Source organism: Mercenaria mercenaria, chromosome 5, assembly GCF_021730395.1.
Source record: "Mercenaria mercenaria strain notata chromosome 5, MADL_Memer_1, whole genome shotgun sequence".
NCBI classification, from domain to species: domain Eukaryota; kingdom Metazoa; phylum Mollusca; class Bivalvia; order Venerida; family Veneridae; genus Mercenaria; species Mercenaria mercenaria.
The window spans coordinates 51526411-51549151 of NC_069365.1; the positions used below are offsets into that span (position 1 = coordinate 51526411).

Below are 22741 nucleotides of genomic sequence, written 5' to 3' on the forward strand. Positions count from 1 at the left end.
ACATCTCTGTTCCTTTCGGAAACTGGCCAGATCCCTTAATGGGCTCCAGTCTTAGTTATTGCCCCTTAAAGGACCAAAGTTTGCTATTTTGGCTTTTGCAGCCATATAAAGACTTTATTTATGGTTTGATTTGACACAAACTTGTAAGATATCTTTAACAACAATAGATCTTGGATTCCATGATGAATCCATCAGATCCAGTCATAGGTTCCAGAGTTGCGGCCCCTAATTGACCCCTGAAAGAGCCAAAATTTGTTAATTTTTACCTTGTGTACACAATAGAAGTGACATTTTAAATTTGATTTTTACCACACTTATAACTTAAGTCACGATAAATTATCGATTCCTTTCAAAAACCGGCTAGATTCCATTATGGGTTCTAGAATTACTGTCCCAGAAAGGGGCAAAATTTTCTGTTTTGGCCCTTCAAGCCATATAGAGGTTTCATTTATGGTTTGATTTTATACAAACTTGCACAGAACGTTTATCTTAATTATCTCTAGGCCAAGTTAGAAACTGGGTCATGTGGGATCAAAAACAAGGCCACCATGTCAAATCAAAGAGAGCGATATGGGGTCATCATGACCCTCTTGTTTATTTCATGCATTAAACATGCAGAATCATACTACACAAGTTTATAAAGGTAAAATTTTGTATAATTATATTGTTACCAGAAAACCACATTTCTACATGACCAACTATCCTGCAAGTTCCCAGCACAAAAGTGAAGGGTTCAGGAATCACATGAATTGCTATAGGCTAACCACCAGCCACTTTCACTGTTGGGAATCACATGATCAAAATAATCTCTAAACCAAAGTTATATTTTGAAGAGCGTGAATAAATCCTATCATGATAAGATATGAAATTTAAAATATAGCCTATCATATGACTAATGAAAATTGTTAAAATATTATGTAGTTGGCAATAATGATAGTTATTCTGTAATTACAAACACTAAGGAAAATAAGAAGTCTCAGTTTCTTGAAGCGTTCCAGATAATCAGAAGGTGACTGTGATTGAAATCTATGTAGTTTTGGGATACATCTATGTTGCCATATGATAGGCTATATTTTAGATTTACAGCAAAAGTTGCTTCAGTATCCCATATTATTCATAAATTCATTTTGGTTTAGAGATTATTTTGCTCATGCTCCCAACAGTGTGTTTGCTAGAACTATTTAAAATAATTTAGTGATTATATCTGAAAAAGTTTTATATCAGCATTGTGTTATTTATATTTTCAAAAGTCTTTATCAGTTTATTAGCACTGCATAGACAGTGACACTGGGGCTTTACCAAAACACTGATCTTTATTTAAGTATAGTTACTGCAATGAGTGTTAGCAAAGGGGCAAATACTTCTTGATGAAGTTATTATGACATCTTGTAAACCGAAACAAAGTTGTCTGCCGATGCATATTGTGTAAAGCTGCTGATGTACAAGGTTTTGTTGGCCTCACACCAGCAGATGGCAAAGGGTTTCCTCAAATCCTTCAACACAACTTCTCCTCTAGTACAGTCACCAGGTATATTTTTTATGCTACAGCTTTTATCATGATAATCACTCAGAAAAACTGATCCATCCGCAAGCATAGCAAGACCTGCAGGAGCACGTAATACACGATAAACACCTGTCACATCACCTTGCCAGTTTAACTGTATCACAGCTTTCTTTTCTCTGTCAGATACATAGATAGAGCTGCTGCTGGCTGTAACATACCCTGGATTACTAAAAATATCTACACCAAGTATATTCTTAGTGACTGATTTTAGTACTTTGCCTTTCAGATCAATGATTTGGAGTTTTGCTGGTGACTTAAATAACACTATGAGTTGTTCCTTGTAACAGTATATACCATAGCATGTTCCCTCAACTTTTATAGTGCCTTTTCGTTTTAGTCTGTTTGATTTAAATGATACAAACTGAATTTCTTTTGAATATGGCGTTGTGACTGCTAGTTTGTCTTCTGAGACTGTGGTAACATCCCAGGGGCTCCTATCTAGTTTTAGTAGACCGATGATGGAATAACTTTTGCTATCGATCATTTTGATTGAGAAGTTTCCATAATCTGCCACAATAAGTATGTCAGATGTGGGAACAGTCATTCCTGTTATGAAGCAAGTTCCTTTATCTTGTGATGTACTGACACAGATTTCTCCCTGGTGTGAATACTGTTTGACTGAGACATTTACTGGCGGTTTTAATGCTTTTGTAGTTAATGTTCCAAGAGATTTCTCATTTTCAAAAAGGGCAGATATATCCAGGTTTGGCTTAAAGTGATATTCTTCAACATTTTCGACTGTCATTAGATGTGGCATATATTTCTTATTCTCATGTATAAGTTGCTCAGTGGCTTTCAATTCAACAAAGAGTCTGTCAGCCTGTTTTGATGTGTTAAGTTGTTTAATGTTATCGGATGATTCTTGAAGGTCTTTTATAACATCATCACATGTTGCTTGTGCAGTCTTAAGTCTTTGGTCATTGTCTTTTTTCAGAGATCTAGCTTCATTTTCAGCTTCATTTTCCATAGCATCCAGCCTTTGGTTGATTTCTTTCCTGAGCTTCTTAATTTCTGCAAGAGCATCTGTCAAAGAAGCATTAGATTTTTCTGTCATTTTCTTTAGGCCTCCAGCTGTATCTTGAAATATTCCAGTCATGGTATCTATCTCTTTAATGATCCTTCTGTACTCATTGCTGTTGACAATATAGCCAGATATATCCGGTATGTAGTCCACACGACAGGCAGTGCTTTGATGTTTCAGAGTTACACATACACTGCAGAGAAGTGCATTATGATCATGGCAGTAGAACTTGATCATTTCTTTCTTGTGTGTATAGCATGGTTTTGTAAGATCACCAGGCAAAGCATGGGGATCAGGTTGTGAAGTAGACACCTGTAGACTTTGTGGCATGTTCTGCTTATCAAGGAGGGTGTGCTGTCTTGAAGGCTTGGCTCTCTTGTGGTGGTTTAAACAATATTCACATAGATGCTCTTCGCAGTCTACACAGAAAGCGAAGGCAGGAAGTCTGATATTATCCCGGTCGCATGGCTGACAGAAAATTTCAAAGTCCTCACCAGAACCTCTAGACATAGAGGAAACAAACTTCGGAGATGCCGTTCTGCCAAACAAAGCCATTTTAAATCTGAAATACATGGAAGACTTCTTTATGAAGCAGTAATTTGAAAGATACACATAAATTGATTTTATTAATTAATACTGATAGATTTTCTCATATTGATTAAATATTAAATGCTTCATAAAAATGTATACCGGTAGTTGTTTTTGGTCTGTGTGACCAGGCCGCAAAATAAGGTTGAACAAAAAATCCACCATCAGTTTGAGATATGTTGATACAAAACTCTGTAGAATCTCATTTTTCTTTTAGCAAAAGCTCAGCCTCAGGATTTCCTTTTCCAAACTTCAAGGGTTTGGTAGATTCATTTTGTATAAGACTCTTGAAATTTGAAAGTTGATAATGTATAACACTTTAAAAGGGTCTTAAATTTATTCATTAAGGAAATTTGCTACACCATTTCTTGTTTAAGGAAAGATAAGGATGCAGGTTAAACAGTCTCTTGAATTCACATGGGAGGAGGGTTTGGGTAACCTTCTGTGTCAATATATGTTCTAAAAAAAGAATCTTATGATAACTTTTTCTAGAGCACTTGTGAACAGTTTTATCTGTTACTAATAAGGCTTCGAAGTTGGACTTACCAGGTAATGTCTTTCTGCAAAAATAAAAAAATTTGATGCTTAATGTTTTGGCCCCATCCATCCATCCAGCTTGCTCAGCCCCCAACACCCTACTTTCACCTAAAACTCTTTAATGACGTGCTAGTGAAGAAAATATATATTGTGGCAAATGTCAATGTTTGCATTCAGTAATTTGTTTCAGTAGTTACTGTAACTTGTAAGATTACAGCTAGAAGAAGGGAAAACATTAATTTTTTTATAATGCAGATGCTTTTTCCCTTACTCAGTAAATTTAAACATTATTGTTTGAAGTTGCCACCCCCCCCCCCCCCCACCCCTTTAAACATTTTGGGGGTTCTTGAAGGAGTTCCTGTCCATCCATCAGTCCGTCCGTACCAATTTGTGTCATGCATATCTCTAAAGGTATTTGACCCAGAGTCATCAAATCTCTCAGGATTATTATTCATCACAGGAAGTTGTGCACCTGGTGTTTTATTCTGGATTTCGTACAGCCAGACCAAAGTTATGGCTTTTGACTTAGACAAAAAAGACAAAAATATGCATGAAAAAAGGTCTTATTTTGTGTCACATGTATCTCAAAAAGCATTTGTCCCAGGATTATAAAACATTACAGGAATGTTATTCAGCATGTGAAGTTGTGCACCTGAGTTTTTGATAGAGATATCACTCAGTCAGACCAGAGTTACTGCCATTGACTTGTATTGGTCAAAATATGCATAAATGGGCATACAAGCTTGTGTTGCATGTATCTAAATAAGTTTAGAGTCATAAAACATTTAATAGGGGATAGATATATAGCATGTGAAGTTGTGCATCTGGTGTTCTGTATGGGATTTCACTCAACCAGACCAAAGTTATGGTCCTTGACTTAGTGAAAAATACACACAAAGTGATTAAAAGTGTGTTTTGCATACTAGTATATCTTAAACGATATTTCACCTACAGTCATGCAACTATGTTGGAATATATCAAGCATGTGAATTTGTTCACCTTTGTTTTTCTTTCACTTCACAGGACCTGACTTAAAAAACTGTGAATAATGCAAATGCAAGGTTACAAACAAGGTCAAAATTTAAACATCAATTTAGACACATTAACTTTTTATTAGAGACATAAATCATAATAATAAAGTAGTAAATTATTAGTTGTTATTATGTGTGATAATACCTTGCTCTTTCTATCCACTTGAGAAGTTCCTTTTAAAGCTTAAAGAACAAAATTTGTCACTAAGAATATGGCAGCTTTAATAATGATTTAAGTTTTACCTCCTAACTGTACTTTGTACCAAAGATTATTTTCAATATCTCGATCTATATTTAGGTAAACTTTAATAAAAGAAATGAAAAAGCAAGTAATTATCTACCCATATATCATTTGCAGTTGATTATTCCCTATCTTACTAGGTCATGCACAGTTTTCTTACAAGTTGATATGTGTTTAGCTGTATAATAAATGAGGGCTCTAGAGATTGTATATTGTTATTCCTCTACTAGTGTTTCATAAGGTTACTTAATCTTTACCCCCTCCCCACCCTCCATCAGTGCCCTAGCTGTCCGTCCAATGAAACACACTTTAAGAAATGTTAAATGAGACAACTTTTAAGAACAAACAGTTCTTGAAATGTTCTTTATTATGAACAGTCAAGAACTTTTCTTTTTGAGCTGGTCATGAACGCTTCTTTATCTTGTTATTCTGAAATGTTCTTGCACTGTTCTTAAACAAAGGTTCTTAAACTGTAAAAGAAATGTTCTTGTATTTGTCTTTTTTAACATGTTTTAAAGTATGCTTGAAATGTTCTGTGACATTTTTAGAACAGTTCAGAAATAAGTCCTCTACTGGTACAAAATAGTCAATCAGTTTTCATGTACAGTTTATGAACTGTTCAAACATTGTTCTGCTGTTGATCAGAACAAAAGACTTGTTCTTGGTTTCAATTGAAAAGTTCATGTCATTTTGAAAGAAAAAGCTAGACTGGTGGCTTAATATGTGCATACAGTAGACACTGCAAAAAAAATATTGCTTTCTATTTATATTCACAAAAATATTTGAACTAAAACAACCAAAGAAACAAAAAAGGCAACAGTGCTTTATTGGTTTTGGTATTCAAGATAACAAAAATTGATATATTATAGTAATTATAGTCTTTGCCTGTAGTCAGAACACAACCTCTATCGTTTATTGGCATCTTATTGCTTAGAGCTAAGGACATATTAAAAAGGTCAAGGTCACAACTCTTCATACTCAGTTTGTCATTTGATTGATACATCTTTCTATCTTGTATTTGCTTGAAATCCAATGAGGGGTATTGAATGTTGACCAGTATCAGTGCAAGAAAAGAGGGCATTGTAATTGATCCGCAATAACAAATCTACTGTATGCACCTTTGATGAATCTGGCACTTGATATGTGATGACTTGTTGAGCATGATTCGGATGGCTCACTTCAAGGTCAAAGGTCATATGACTTTGCTTCATGTCTTGCATATATTACTTTGCATTGTGGTGTTCTTGTTTCTCTTTATCTCTTTAATTACTTGATGGATTTGCTTCAAACTTAAATATTTATTCCTCATCATCATCTACATCAACTAGCACAAGAGCCATATCTCACGCACCAATATTTTATGAATTATTCCCCTTTTTGCTTAAGTTTTAATGTACTTTCACTCTTTCTCAGTTATTACTTTTAAAAATGATTCAAACTTAAGATATAACTCTGGCATCATTTTTAATAAATTATGCCTCCGTTTTCCTTACAATTTTAGGTTAATTTGATGCATTTCCACTATGTCTCTGTTATTATATAAAGTATTTCATTCAGACATTGGCTTGACATCAACACCCATATCATATATGCTATAAGGGTCATAAGTCTGGCACCACTCATGAATTATGCCCCCTTTTGACATAAAATATCAGGTTGATGTTTTGACTGTCATTCTGTATTTGTTATTACAAAACAGATTTGATTCAAAATTAAAATAGTTGTAGCACATCATTACCCAGGCCAAAACTCTGGCACCAATATTTCATGAATATTTAGCTCCCTTTTCACTTAGAATTTCAGATTAATGCTGTTGGTACACTTTCACTTTAAATATATTTATAATTACTTAGTGAATTTGATTGAAATGTAAAATAGTTCTTCTACATTGTAGTCCTCATCATATGATAAAAGGTCCATAATTCTGGCGTAAATATTTAGTGACTTATGTCCCCTTTTTTACTTGGAATTTCAGTTCAATTCTGATCTCTGGTGTTACTAAATGAATTTTATTCAAACTTAAAACACTTGTTCCACATTGTCACATCATATGACACAATGTTCATGATCCTTGCACCAAAGAGTTATGTCCCCTTTTACTAGAATTTCAGGGTTTAGGTTGTGATGCACTTCTGCTATATCTCAATTATTTGATTCAAACTTCAAATAGTTGTTCCACATACTTATTTAATGTTTTGATACAATTCTCTATTTCTGTTATTACTAAATACATTTGACACAGACATGAGCTTTTTTCCGATATCTACATCCATATTGGAGTAATTAAACACTCCAGTGACAGCTCCAGCTTTCTCAGACATGCCCAGTTTTACCATCTAGTATCAAAATAGTCTAGACTGCTGTGTCCCGTGACAGCTCTTGTTTGTTTGACTGACTGGAGAGAAAGATTTCATACTTGGAGTCTATGGGAAATAAAAATCTTGACAAGTGATATTTTTGCAGAAAGAAACTTTCTACATGGTAGATTTTAATGATAACTCTCACAAACGAACATAATATCTGTAATATTTGATTTTTAAGACATTTATATTTAGAATTTATCATATGCCATTTTTTCTAATTGCATTTTATCTTAAGAAAAATGGTAATTTTGCTGTGTATAATGGTACATTAACACCTCAGCTGTCATTAAGTCATAGGATGATATTTATTTCCGTATTTCCATGTTACAAGGCTTTTCTCTATGTTGCAGGATTAAAGGATGCTAGGCCATTTCTTCCAGTTATTCACTGCAGCACTATCTTAAATGCCCAGATTTTTTGTGTGTTTGTAGTGGCTTCTTAATTAAATTATCAGTCTTTTACATCAGTCATGCTATGCAAAGTCGATGCAGATACAGCCAGCCAGTGTTATAGCTGTCATTAAAATATCAACACTTCTTGTTAAGCTGTAAAACAATGTTTTCTCGACTAGATTAGTGCAAAAACTGCTCTTGCAATGCACTTCAAGTCTTGCTCTAACAATGGTTAAAATTTGGTAATCAATTATTAAGTTACCTAGTAATTGTTACTTTTGAGGGAAAACAAAGACTGCTTGTACTCAATTACTTAGTGGATAAGGCTTTAGCCTTTTGGAAGCTACTTAATCCTTTTACTGTCTCGAGACTGGTATTCCCGTCCTGCTTCTAGGTCAGCATATTTCCTACAAGACGAGTTCACCTGCGCTGGGATTTCCCGACATTCCAATCAATAAAAAGTGCTAATGTTGTCACACGAACCTATCCCAAAGTAAAATTCATATTTAAGGAATGTATTTCATCAGCGTATGGGACCAAACTGACATCCGTTTTGAAAACATTAATTTTTCTTGTAAGCAGAGAACGTTAAGTTCAGGTCAGCTGTGACGCTATGGCTAGAAAAGAAAATTCTGAATCATAATCCTAACAATGGCAGCATTCGCTGAGTTATCTTCCCACATGATTTGATAGGTGTCGCTACGGGCGAATAGGTCCTATCATGCGTATACTCTCGGCTTTTATCATAGTTAAACTCTTTTTCTTAACCTTTCATGCATTTGACAGCTGAATAAAAAAGTAATTAAAGTATTAAAAAAATCTAATCGTGTAATGTATCAATATAATCTATTTGGATAGCTGTTTCTTCTGTTTTTAACATAAAATTTAAAGCCTGGTAAAATTTTCATCATTTCAAAATGCAGGCTTGTAATATATAACTGAAATTATTATTGTAGCTTTAATTTAAGCGAGTCACATTTCCGTACAATTTATAAGCAAAGTGGGGCTAGCTATAGTAGCTAGTTGAAAAATATTGCTAAATTTTACCCCTGAATGGAAGCTTTGTTTCAAATAGACAATGGTTTCTCTGGAAACATTTAGTTTGCATAAAATTGCCTATCCATTGGCTGCATACTGATTGTTACCATAAAAATGTACATGCCATGTGTCCTGTTAACTCTAGGGGGTTCAAGAATATGTCCTTGAAGCAGACTTAACACTTCCTGCTCCCACTTAGGTGTTAAATATAGGTCAGATGTTAATGTAATGTGTATAATAAGTTTTCTTAATACATTGCAATTTGAAATAATGTCTAATATGTCTCACATTTGTTTTTATTTTTAAAGCTTCACAGATTTGTGGTATGTGTATTATAAATCCTACGGGTGTTTTTATTAAATGTAGAGATTTATATTTTCACTTTATGTGGGCAAGTTGCTGTGAACTGAATTGACTGAAAATTAAAGAGGCAGCATCATAAAATTAAATTAACACGTGGTATGTCAACTTGTCAATAGAGATCATTTATGCCTCATGGATGATATTTTCATGAAATATATGAGAAAACACCTATAATTAAATTAATTGGGCTGATGGAAAATTGAAGGGACATCTTATCACAAGAGTATAATTATATTCTAACATTTTACAGTAATTATTATTATAATTTCTATATTATTCAAGATCTCATTGCATTAAACTGTGTATGCAGATCTTTCCGATTAATTTGTAACTTTAGGAATATATACTGTCTAGTATACTGATCCTTATTCTAAGAATATAGTCTGAATACTTGTACAATGATAAAATGACTTTCCAAGGAGGCATTGCAATATTGAAAAATACTTTAAAGCTAAATAATAGTATTTATTGTCACAATTAACAAACATAACAATCATACAGTCCATATATAAACTGACACACAGAAAATGCACTTTAAAACAGTCCTTACAGCTAGCCTCACAGAGTATCAATAAATATAAATAAAGCTCTTTCCTCAATTGCTCAAGGGATAAACAGCTGAATTTTGATAACATAATCGGATATTTTCCAAATCTACTAATATAGTCTGAAGTGACAGCGACTATATAATGTAAATTATGTAAACAAAATTTTCTAGGACCTATTCGCATGTAGCGCCACCTATACGCGCACCTGTTTAATCAGGGGAATTAACTGACCGATATCGCCCATTATATTAAGCTTGACTATCTGAACAATAAGTAGAATTATCTTACTCCACGGCATCACACCTTGGTTAAAGTTTTCGTACCAGTCCACATTTTCACTAAACCATTTCACATATGGAAACTTTCAACACTTGTATACCATCACCAGTTTTAGGCAAGAGTATATAACTCCATCAAGCATTTTGTCTGAATTATGGCCCCTTTTAACTTAAAATATTGGTTAAGTTTTTTTATTAAAATAATTGCATTTCATATTTTGTGTTAACTGTTTGACATATGGCTTTGAAACTTTTATCACTTGTTTATTATAACAGTCTCTACCTGTAAGCAAGAATATCTAACTCAGCTAAGTATTTTGGCTGAAATAAGGCCCTTCTTTAGACTAGGAAATTTGTTCAGTTTTCGTACAAGTCCACGTTTTGTCAAAACTATTCGACATGTGGCTTTGAAACCTTGAACACTTGTTTATTATAACAGCCTCTATTTGTAGACAAAAGTAGATAACTCTGCCAAGTATTTTGGCTAAATTATGGCCCTTCATGGACTTGAAAATTGGTTTAGTTCAAGACAACATTTTGTCAAAAGTATTTGACATTATTGTGGTTTTGAAACTTTGAATACTTGTTCATTGTCATGATGATCTCCATCTGTAATCAATGGTATATAACTGCCAGTAAATCAAAAATATTTGGCTGTAATTAGGCCGTTTGTTGACTTGGAAATTGGTTCAGTTTTCATACAAGTCCATATTTTGTCTAAACAGTTTCACCTTTGGCTCTGAAACTTTGACCACTTATTTACTTTTCCTTATTTGGCTTAGTTATGGCCCTTTTTGACATAGAAATGAGTAAATGACATGACAGGTAATATTAAGTTACACCTTGTCATATAGTGCAAGACCTATTTAGTTTCACAAATACAAGTTTATTGTTTGTCTTATATATTTTCCTTTTTTTTCTCTAAAAATATCTGGTTATATTTTGAACCCATACTTACATCAATTCTTCGAATAGTCATGTGCACTAGCTGTCGAGAAACAGCTCTTGTTAAAAGAGTTTTCCATTTAAAGTTTTATTTTGCTCTGTTTTTCAATTGTAAAGAAAGATGGTTTTTAATATCTCATGAAGCTCTACACACAAATCTAGTCCACATGTGCTTGGTGAATGGCCTGGTCCGAAAATATTATGCACCTCTTCCCTTTGTTTTGCAAAAAAAAGCACTTTAAATAGCAAAAAAAAGCTCTGCATTTGTTTAATTTGTAATTTAGTGAATTGATTGTTTTCTTATATCGTAAATAAGGTTAATAGACTAATAAATACGAAATATGAGCTTGATATATCGAAAAATTGTGAAGTTATTAAATGTTTTCAATGCGCACCATGAAAAAAAATCTTTTTCCACTATTTTCGCCTATGATTTTTAATAGCAAAAAAATCTCGGCATTTTCTTATTATATAATTTATTAACATTTTTAAAAAACAGTATCATAAATAATGTTTATAAACTCATATGTACGATACTTGACCATGATATAACGAAAATTGGTGATGTTATTAAATGTTTTCACAGCGCACTATGAAAAAAACTTTTTTTTATATTTTCGCAAGTAGCATAAAAGCTCGGCGTTCCTTAATTATTTAGTTTATCAACATGTTTTTTCTTCTTCTTAAATATCGTAAATAATGTTTATAGACTTATATGTACGATACTTGACCATGATATATCTAAAAAATTACAAAGATATTATATGTTAACCTATCGTACCGCACCGTGAAAAAAAATCTTTCTGCGCTATTTTCGCATATGAGGTAAATAGCAAAAAAAGCTTGGCGTTTGTTTATTATTCAATAAATCAACATGATTTATTTAATTATCGTAAATAATATGTTAATATACTCATATGTACGATATTTAATCATGTTATATTAAAAACTAATGAAGTTATTAAATGTTTTAAATGTGCACCATTTTCGCATATAAAATATTATGCTTATAATAGTAAAAAAGTCAGCATTTGCCTAATAGACAGACAGATAGACAAACAGACAGATAGATTGTTCGGTGTGCCGTGAAATCTTATTCATTCTATTAAAAACTAATTATGTCAATATGAGCAGGTGACCAGTAGTCTTTTTCATGAGGACTATTGCGTGTACTTTTGCATACAAAGATTGATGAATACTGTAGATCTGCTGACTGTGTCTGTGCATGACATTGATCTTTTGCCTTGCAAATATATTTTGTCTTACTACAAGGGCAACACAAAGAAACAGTGATATCTGTGTGATAATGAACTTTTTAAAGTGTTCAATTATTACTGGGGGTTATAGAGGGGGGCATAAGGGAGGTTGTAGAGAAGGGTTTTCGGAGCAGATAATGCGCCGAGCAGCTGGGACCGAATTTAGTTTTGGTTTAGTATATTTTTAAATGTGTCTTTTCGTTTTTCATGTCTTTGTAGGTTTTACTATTCTTTAGGTTAATTACTAAATAATCAATTTCCGCTTCCGGTATCAATAACAACAACAACAAACGTAAACAATTATCGCGTTTACGATTTAATTTTCCTTAATAAAGGCCTGTAATTGTAATAAATATGGGTTTGATATTCATAGATACAATTTGTAAATTGTCACCGAAGTTTTTATCCAGCTTGTCCTGGCATGAAGTAGACAAAGCCTTGGAAATCATCCGCAATGATACTGGCGTCACTGTGGACCAAAAGGATGAATTTGTCTCTGTTTTAGGCGACTGGGACTGTGTCAAGAATGCTCATTCCTATTTAGAGGAAATTTACAAGAAAGAAAAAAGTTTAAAACTTGGTGAAAACTGTCTCACTGACAACAAACACAGTCAAAATCCAGACATTGAAAGGGCAGTAGTCTTACCAGACGGTGCAGTTGATGAAATTGTTCAGAATAATGATGATGAAATTTCTTCAACAATTGATTCAGAATGTAAAGAAAACAGCAATTCATGTGATTTAAGTGATATCAAACTAGTAAGTCATTACTCGGAATACACGAATACAGAACATGATGCTATTTCTGAAAATATTTCAGAAAGTACTGATGAGGTTGTATGTAGCGCTGATCGGTGTTATAATATTGAACAAGGTCAAGAGGAACATAAAGATTATTTAATAGATGATCATCATGATACAGATGTTGATGATCAAAATTTAGAAGAGAGTCATAACAAGCAAATATCATCAGGTAATGACATTTTGCATGAAATCAAGAAAGAGAATTTATCAGATGAAACTGCTTCTGTAAGCTTGGATGAATACCATTACACCAAAAACTACAACAAAGCTTTTGAAAAGAGTTCTTTCAATGGAAATGGAAAGGAGCTAAAATGTGACATTAAAATTGAGAAGGAAATGCTATCAGATGATGAAGCATCTTTATCTGCTGAAGAAATTCTTGAGGACATCACAAAAGGCATACGAAGCAAACAATTTACTTGTCAATGGTGTTCCAAAAAGTTTAAAAATAATTCGTATTTGCAACGCCACATACGTTGTGTTCATAGAAGTCAAGGCTATTGTTGTAAAGTATGCAATAAGAAGTATAAACAAAATAGTTTTAGAGTTTACAAGAAACATATTCAGACATGTAAGGAAAATGATACTAAATGTAAAGAATATAAATGTGATAAATGCACGTACACTGGAAAGAGTAAAGTACAGTTTACTGAGCATGTAGCTCGTATGCATCAAAACAAGTTAGCATGTGGTGTATGCTTTAAACAGTTTGGCTTGCACAAAGAATTGCAACGTCATCATCATACTGTTCATTCAAATCAGTGCTATTGCTGCAATATTTGTTTCAAAGTCTACAAACTTAATAGTGTAAGAGCATACAAGAAACATCTTCTCACCCATGGCGAAAATCATGCAATTTTTTCTGATTTGTCACATGGAATCATTGAAGAAAATGAAAATTCTGATAGTAAAACAAAGTTGAAGCCAGTGAACATTGATGAAGTCGGTCAATGTCCAGATGATGTGGTGGACTTACAGAAACAAATTCAAAAGCTAGATGACTTATCTTACATGGATGAAGACACAGATATTGATGAGGAGTACTTGAACAACATCAATATAAAGTCTGTTTATAACAATGGATTTCAGAAAGTCAACATCAACATCCCAGAGAAAGAAGTTACAGCATTAAATTCAGAGCAACCAAAGTCTGGATTTTATTGCTTATTTTGTGATAAGTCATACAAATCTAGTAGAGAGTATAGGAAACACATGTCAGGTCATCAGGAAGACTATGTAGAACTGCAGTATAAATGTGAAACTTGCAATAAAGCGTTTAGTACTGAGAATGTATTAAAAGCTCATATTGAATTTCAACACAGTTCTTTGCATTCCAAGAATAAGTCTTTCATTTGTCAAGTGTGTAACAAGGAGTTCAACAAGCGATACAGATACCTCTTGCATATTGAAATGCATCAAGGGATCAAAAGATATGTCTGTGATATTTGTGGTAGGTTTTAATTTGTTTGCTTTATAAATGCTCAAGTCATGTGTCAGGGTTCTAGCAGCATATTCAAGAAATGTTTTGAGACAGTGGCAAAAGGGGAAAAGTGCTGGAAGGGTGGGGTATTGAGAACCTCTCCTAGAATGTTTTGCTTTTAATGTCTAATTTGGCTCATTTTGGTGTATTTCTGAATGAAATAGATAATCCTTACATGTAACTGTAGGGCCAAGACTAGGTAAATTTTCTCAAAACCACTACCAACTGTAGAAAAGGAAAATTGTAAGTGTTTAACCATTAAAGACATCTCATTTGGCAATTAAGAGATGACTGGGATAAGAAGGATATCACATTCATGACTCAAGCCTGAAGTTCGTACACGACATGGGATAATAGCCTGGCTACAACCCTGTATGGTGTAATTAGAACATTCAGTTGTTATATCAAATTGTCTAAATGCAGAATATTTTTAGAGGTTATTTGCATTGAATTGCCTGTAAACTATTTATTTTAGGAACTACATGCAGGTGACGTCTAAAGAAATAATAACTATCAAACTATATATTGAGATTATATGGTACAGAGACTGTTAGACTGGTTCAGAACTTCTTATACTGATATATATTAAAATTACTAAATGTTTGCAGCTGCAGTAGTTTTGATAAATTCCATTCCACTTTTCAGGAAAAGCTTTCCAACACCAAAAATCTTTCAAGGAACACAAGTATGTGCATGAAGAAGTGAAACAATTTTCCTGCCATGTCTGTGCAAAGACATTCAGGCAGAAATCAGGTCTGTTTGTACACCTGAAGACCCATAGTGAATTCAGAGATTATATCTGTCACACATGTGGGAAAGGTAATTTTTCCATTTTTTTCTAAAGAGACAGAGGAACATTGTATGATTTCAAATTCTCCTTTTTAGCTCGACTATACGAAGTATATGGAGAGCTATCCTACTCACCCAGGCGTCGGGGTCTTTCCACATCCCCACCTTGGTCAGGGATGGGGTCAATTACTTGGTAATATAATGCATTAAATACCATTACATTGAGATTTACCCCATTACCATTAATTACCATTACAGTTAGCTCAGTTTTGAAGATAATGCATTACCATTAACATGCCATGGTAATGCATTACCATTACCATTATATTTAAACATTTTAAACGTTTATAGTATACTAATTTATACTTTTATTCAGAAAGTTGTCACATGTTATGGGTGCACATAGTAAATAACTTCTACTAAATATACATTGTAAATGTATACTGATACACGTATATCAGATATTTGATCTAAAATGTCCCAGTTGTCTTTATCATCATTAAAGCCTCTAAGTTTAAGTCACTAAGCGTGCATCTGTCTGGCTTGAAGTTGGAAGTTACCCGAAAACTTCTACTTATAAAAGTCAGGCAATGCTGGCATTCGGCCTTAAAGTTTCCAGATGTTTCAGAAGGAATCTCAAAATGGGTTTTCAGTGTTTCCATCTTGAATATACTCCAAACTACATGTAGATGCGAATGATATACTAATCTATACAGTGAACATGGAAGGTATAACCAAAAAACATGACATTTACAATATTCTGTGTTGAGTTGTCCCAGGCAGTACAGTATAAGGGTACATTTTGCATAGGATTAAGGATTAAAGTACTGAAATATGACTTTTGATCCTTCAGAACTGCTTGTTTTACTATACCAAATTCCCAGGTTATATATCATAGTCCATAACAAGAGGTACCCTGAAATCCCGAAATTTTTTGGTATCAGTAATAGTATCAATGACTCTGTTAAGACACCATATGAGATAGCAAAAGTTACGAACGTGTACATAGCAGATTTATTTCCACACGTAATAGCAATAAATCATACTTTGGAATAAAGACACCTAAAACAATATAAGTTGTGCTGATATTTAAAACCATGGACAAATTAAAACTTTAAAGCCAAAAAAAAAAAAGAAAAAAAGAAAAAAAAATCCTGTCTCAAACACTTCTTGTCACGTCTGTAATTCTACTAATTAAAGTGACCGGTCTTTATAACACAATGCAGTTTTTATCACCTATTGTGTAAGTTATTCATACCCGTTGGCCGATTAAATCATAGGTGTATTTGTTTGTTAGGCCAGACAAAACTATTTAATGGGTAATTATCTGTTAGCATTGGATAATTTTTATTAAGAACTTGTAATAAATTGTAACAAAACTGGTATGTCAGAAGTATATAGAAGTATAGGTAGATGTTTTGACTAAAAAGCAAACTTATGAAATCCATATCTTCAGTCTTTCAGTACTTGAAAATACGCCGATTTTTAAACCGTTACTGAATATATGAACTCAAAAGTTCGCCGGACTCAAGAATAAACCGGTCTCGATAATAAGCCACCAAATCCTTACGAAAATTTAAAATAAGCTGTGGCTTATTTTCGGAATTTCAGGGTATTGTACTTGTTGTATAGCTTATCTTTCACATCTTATTTTGGTCATTTTTTTACTATGGATTGTTTTTTAACACCTACATTGTGATCAGAGGGTAAATTTATTTATTGAAATGTTTGTTTTAAAGACAGTAAAAGTATGGATTTCCTCAATACATTTACAACTCTGGTACCAATATTTAATGAATTATCCCCCTTTTACTTAGAATTTCAGGTTAAAGTTTTGTTGCACTTTCACTATATCTCAGTTATTACTGAATGGATTTGATTCGGACTTGAAAAGTGTTGTTCAACATCATCAGTCGCATCATATGACACAAGACCATAACTCTTGCACCAATATTTCATGAATTATTCCCCCTTTTTACTTAGAATTTCAATCAGGTTAAAGTTTTGATGCACTTTCACTCTATCTCAGTTATTACAAAATGCATTTGATTCAAACTTGAAGTAGTTGTTCCACATCGTCACCCACATCATATGACACAAGTTGCATAACTCTTGCACCAATATTTTATGAATTATGCACCCTTTTTGCTTAGAATTATATGTATAAAGTGTTTTGATACACTTTATCTTTACCTGTCTTATTACTTAATATTTTTATACCCCCACCAAACATGTTTGGAGGGGGGTATATAGGAGTCAGTTTTGTCGTGTCGCGTCGCGTCCCGAAATCTATTATCTCAGTTATTACTAAATGGATTTGATTCAGTCTTAAAATAGATGTTCCACCTTATCACCCACATCATGTGACACAATGTGCATAACTCTGACACCAAGTTTTCATGAATTATGTCCCCTTTTACTTAGAATTTAAGGTTAATTTTGTTGTGTTTTCACTATATCTCAGTTATTACTAAATGGATTTGATTCAAACTTAAAATAGTTGTTCCACCTCATCACCCACATCATGTGACATAAGGTGCTTAACTCTGACGTCAATTTTTTATGAATTATGTCCCCTTTTTACTTTAAATTTAAGGTTGATTTTGATGTATTTTCACTATATCTCAGTTATTACAAAATGGATTTGATTCAAACTTAAAATAAATGTTCCACCTCATCACCCACATCATGTGACACAAGGTGCATAACTCTGACACCAATTTTTCATGAATTATGCCCCTTTTTACTTAGAATTTAAGGCTTATTTTGATGTATATTCACTGCATCTCAGTTACTACTAAATGGATTTGATTTAAACTTAAAATAGATGTTCCACCTCATCACCCACATCATGTGACACAAGGTGCATAACTCTGACACCAATTTTTCTTGAATTATGTCCCCTTTTACTTAGAATTTAAGGTTAATTTTGATGTATTTTCACTATACCTCATTCTGATTGGCTTAGAGCCAAAGGGAAGTAACCTTTTTTTTAACTTTTGTACTGAGTTTCTTCCCCTTAAATTCCAGGAATTAGTCTATTTTTAGAAATCCTATTTTTAGATTTTCAATATTTTTGGTATTTTTCTAACTTTTTTATTATCAGTCCTATGTAAAAAGTAAATACATTTTTCTGTGGTAACAAGGGTCGGTAAGACACTTTTTTTGTATTCACTTTTAGTGTATCTCTAATAGAGATTTTTTATATTTACCTCATCCAGGGCACATAATTATACTAGTATTACTTACATGTGGAAGCCCAGGATGAAGTACTCCAAAGACGAGTAAACTTCTTTTTAAGTATTAAGCTTTTTTGACATTTTCATATTATTCTAAGTATTTTTAAGATTACTTATGGTTGCCATTCTTCTGTGACAAGACTATATGGTGGGGGTATGAGTCATTCCTGTGACAGTTCTAGTTGAAATAGACTCAAGCTTTTGTGTAATATCTTCATCCACCATTAGAGTCATTTAACACTCACGTGACAGCTCCAGTTTCCTCAGATGTGCCCAGTTTCACTATCCAGCAGCGAAGTAGTCGAGTGCACTTTCTCCTGTGACAGCTCTTGTTACCTTGGCTGTTCAAAGAAAAAGGAGGGTTATTGTACCTCCTTGAGGCTGGCTGTTGTTGCCTTCAAAGTAAAGTTTTATAGCAGGCCGGTTTCCTAATGATAGCTCAAGAATGCTTGGGCCTAGGATCTTGAAAGTTGATAGGAGGTTGATAATGACCAGCAGATGACCCCTATTGATTTTGAGATCAGTAAAAGATCAGGTGAAAGGTCAAGGTGACAGTGATCTAAAACATTTAAACCGTTTCTGGATGGAAACTATAGAACACCTGGGCCTAGGATCACGAAACTTAATAAAGAGGTTGATCATGACAAGCAGAATGTCCCTATTGATTTAGAGGCCAGTAGGTTAAAGGTCAAGGTCACATTGACCCAGAAAAGTCTTAAGCTTTTGCAGGGTTGACAGATTTAAATAATTTTTTATACACAGGTTTAACATCAAATATGTATGACAAGTTCGACTTTTACATTGGCTTATTCTGTGAGAAGGCTGTATTGTTGGGATATAATTCGTCATTCTGTGACAGCTCTAGTTATCATTCAATGTATTGAATTCAGTCTTGGCACACAAGTAGGTGGCAGGTCTGTAGATAAAGCCATTAAAGGATCAAGGTCACAGCAAGGTCAAATCTGTCTGTCATATTTTGTGTCCAGAGCATAACTTGATAACCAATTAAGGTGTTGTCTTTAAACTTGGCACATAGGTAGGTGGCAATGAGAGGATGAGCATAGCACATAAACTTGGTCTGTATGCCAAAGGTCAAGGTCACAAATTGAGTTCAAATCTGTCCTTTGTATTATGTGTCCAGAGCTAACATAAGCAGTATTCAAGTATTGACCAAGATTTCTTGGTTAAGTTTTGCGTTTAGGTCAACTTTTCTCTTTAATGGTCAAAGCTATATTGCTTTAAAACTATTATACAAAGGCAAAAGAATCAGATGAGCGTTTGCACCCGCAAGGCCGTGCTCTTGTTATAACATTACAACTACGGAAAATAATCATTAAATATTATACTGTGAAATCATTGATATTCGGGGGAATGTGGGGAACTAATTTTTGTGGATTTTGTGGTTGTGTGAGTCCATGAATGTTAATACTAACAAACAAATAAAATTCTGTTTCTTTTATTTTCCCATGAAATATCCATTTAGAAACTAAATGATTTCAGTGTATACAAGAAACAAAAATCCATTTTAAGTCTTTATTTATTGATTTCGACCCTTTTCAAACATAACCTTTTCACATTAGTTGTCAAAATTCATCCCCTTTTCTTGTTATTTGGTTAAATTCATTCATGGCTTTTCTGCACTTACAACATGTCCAGGATATATGCAGGGATCAAACATCAGGTGACCTATGGTTTTTCTTTGAAAGAGATAACAGTTCATTGAAGTTTTGATTCATTTTTGTCATGAACAACTACACATAAGTCTTTATTACTATTTTTACAGGCTTTACACAGCGATCTTCACTAGTTCGTCATGAGCGGGTCCACACTGGTGACAAACCTTTTCAGTGTGCCCTGTGTTCACGTAGTTTCAACGACTACTCCATTATTCGACGCCACATGATAATGCTACATAAAAGAGACAAGGATCCACGTACTTGGCAAGCAGATGTCATAAGGTCATTGAAATCTTCACAAAATAACTAATACTAAACATAGCTGTCGGTGTGTATAAGATTGCCAAGTGCCTATTAAGACTTTCAAATTTAGTGTCTCTTTTTATTTAATTTCACATTGTTAGTGATTTTGCCTTCCTGGCTGATAATTTTTGAGAAAGTATGACCTCAATACCATACATCAGATTTAAATCATTTGTTAGTGAAAAACTGATTCAGGAGAAATAGCTTTTACCAATCTTAAAGCTTTTATTATGTTCATTGTGTTGAAAATATGAAAACTGTTACAGTTACTTTCTGTGACCAGAGATTTTTTTAGCTGAAGAAGAAGGAGGGGTATATTGTTTTGCAGATGTCTGTCGGTCGGTATGTAGACCAATCCGTTTCCGGATGATAACTCAAGAACGCTTGGGCCTAGGATCATGAAAGTTGATAGGGAGGTTGGTCATCACCAGCAGATGACCCCTATTGATTTTGAGGTAAGTAGGTCAAAGATCAAGGTCACAGTGACCCAGAACAGTTAAACGGTTTCCAGATGATAACTCAAGAATGCTTGGTGCTAGGATCGTGAAACTTGATAGGGAGGTTGTTCATAACCAGGTTTTTTTTTCGGCCGTTTTTATAGCCGTTATTGGGCTATATTCCCAATGCCAAAAAGTATGTTTTTTCCCCAAAATGAGTGCAAAAGTTCCCAATCTACATTTTGAAAAAAAAATCATCAAAATTGCAAAAACATTGACCAAATTATGGACAATTTTGTAATGGCAGTATGTTAAGGAGGTTGTACAATGTGAATCAAGTATATGAGAACGTACTTAAACACATCCTTACTATATCCTATGAGACTAAATATTTCCCAATTTGAAACTTTTACGTGTTAAAATTCCCAATATTGGGGGTATAGGCTATGTTCCCAAATCAGAAAGAAAAAACCCTGATAACCAGCAGATGACCCCTATTGATTTTGAGATCAGTAGGTCAAAGGTTAAAGTCACAGTGACTCAGTTTCCGGACGATAACTCAAGAACGCTTGGGCCTAGGATCAGGGAAATTGATAGGAAGTTGGTTATGACCAGCAGATGACCCCTATTGGTTTTGAGGTCATTAAGTCAAAGTTCAAGGTCACATTAGCCAGGAACAGTTAAATGGTTTCCGGACGATAACTCAAGAACGCTTGGGTCAAGGATCATGAAAGTTGATAGAAAGGTTAATTATGACCAGCAGATGACCTCTATTGATTTTGAGGTCAGTAGGTCAAAGGTCACGGTTCCAGTGACCCGGAACAGTTAAACTGTTTCAAGACGTTAACTTGAGAATGCTTGGGCCTAGGACCACGAAACTTGATAGGGAGATTGGTCATGACCAGTAGATGACCCCTATAGATTTTGAAGTCAGTAGGCCAAAGGTCAAGGTCACATTGACCTGGAACAGTTAAACACTTTCCCGATGATAACTTGAATGCTTTGGCCTAGGATCACGAAACTTAATAGGGAGGTCGATCATGACCAGAAGATGACACCTGATGATTTTGAGGTCAATAGGTCAAATGTTAAGGTAACATTAAACCAGAACAGTAGAACTACTGTTTACAGTGAACAAATAATTTCTGTTCCTTGTGCAATTACTGAATGCATCAAGGGGGGCATTTCGTGTTCTATGAGCTCTTGTTATCAATTGCAGTAAATCAAAGCTTTTACAAATGTAAATCTATCAACTAATTTCAAAACAAAGGGAAAAATACCTGGGTATCACTAATGGAATGTACAAAAAGCAACTGAACCTAAATGAATTATATAACGACTTTTAATTTTTATCAGCCATGTAAATAATGTAGGTAATATCTGATATTCTTACTACTGGTTTAGATACACTTTCATATGACACTACATTGTATGTTTATTCTTTGTGTGAAAAAAGAAAAACTCATAGCAATGAAAGAGTGATAAAAAATTGTATTAAAATTATTGTTGATATCATGTTGGTGTTGATCTTTTTATATATGGATAGTAGTTTTGAACAGAAAATAAAAGTTGAATTTTTTTACATGCACTTATTATCTTGCATGAAGATTCAGAATAATAGGTCAAGGTCACACTTTGAGGTCATCATTTGAAGTTAATAATTTTATATAAATCTGTTGTTCCGCCTGTATCTCTTATGCATGGATATTGTTTGTACTTATATTCATTATTATAAGATATCATGTTTGCTCAAAGATCAAAGGTCACGCTTAGGGATCCAAAGTTTTAGGTTCCTGATTATCTCCATTCTATAACTACTCCTTTGTGCCATGACTGATTTGAGAAAAT

General features: G+C 33.7%; 2 protein-coding genes across 2 annotated transcripts in view; one reads left to right on the forward strand and one right to left on the reverse strand.

Annotated features, from left to right (window-relative positions):
- The window catches only part of LOC123557196 (zinc finger protein 729-like), a 42262-nt gene extending 19789 nt beyond the window's left edge, over positions 1-22473 (forward strand). Inside the window, exons 4-7 of the mRNA XM_045348510.2 lie at positions 2657-2850; positions 12539-14419; positions 15095-15268; positions 20261-22473. Of these exons, the coding sequence (XP_045204445.2) occupies positions 2657-2850; positions 12539-14419; positions 15095-15268; positions 20261-20463 (2452 nt within the window). The 3' untranslated portion in view covers positions 20464-22473. The remainder of the gene's footprint in view (positions 1-2656; positions 2851-12538; positions 14420-15094; positions 15269-20260) is intronic.
- LOC123559008 (E3 ubiquitin-protein ligase TRIM71-like) lies at positions 565-4982 on the reverse strand. The gene is made up of 2 exons (XM_045350830.2): positions 4887-4982; positions 565-3147 (listed from the first exon to the last, which is right to left on the reverse strand). Exon 2 carries the CDS (start codon positions 3138-3140, stop codon positions 1377-1379), a length of 1764 nt encoding a protein of 587 aa, XP_045206765.2. The 5' UTR covers positions 3141-3147; positions 4887-4982; the 3' UTR covers positions 565-1376.
- Positions 22474-22741: the final 268 nt, after the last annotated feature.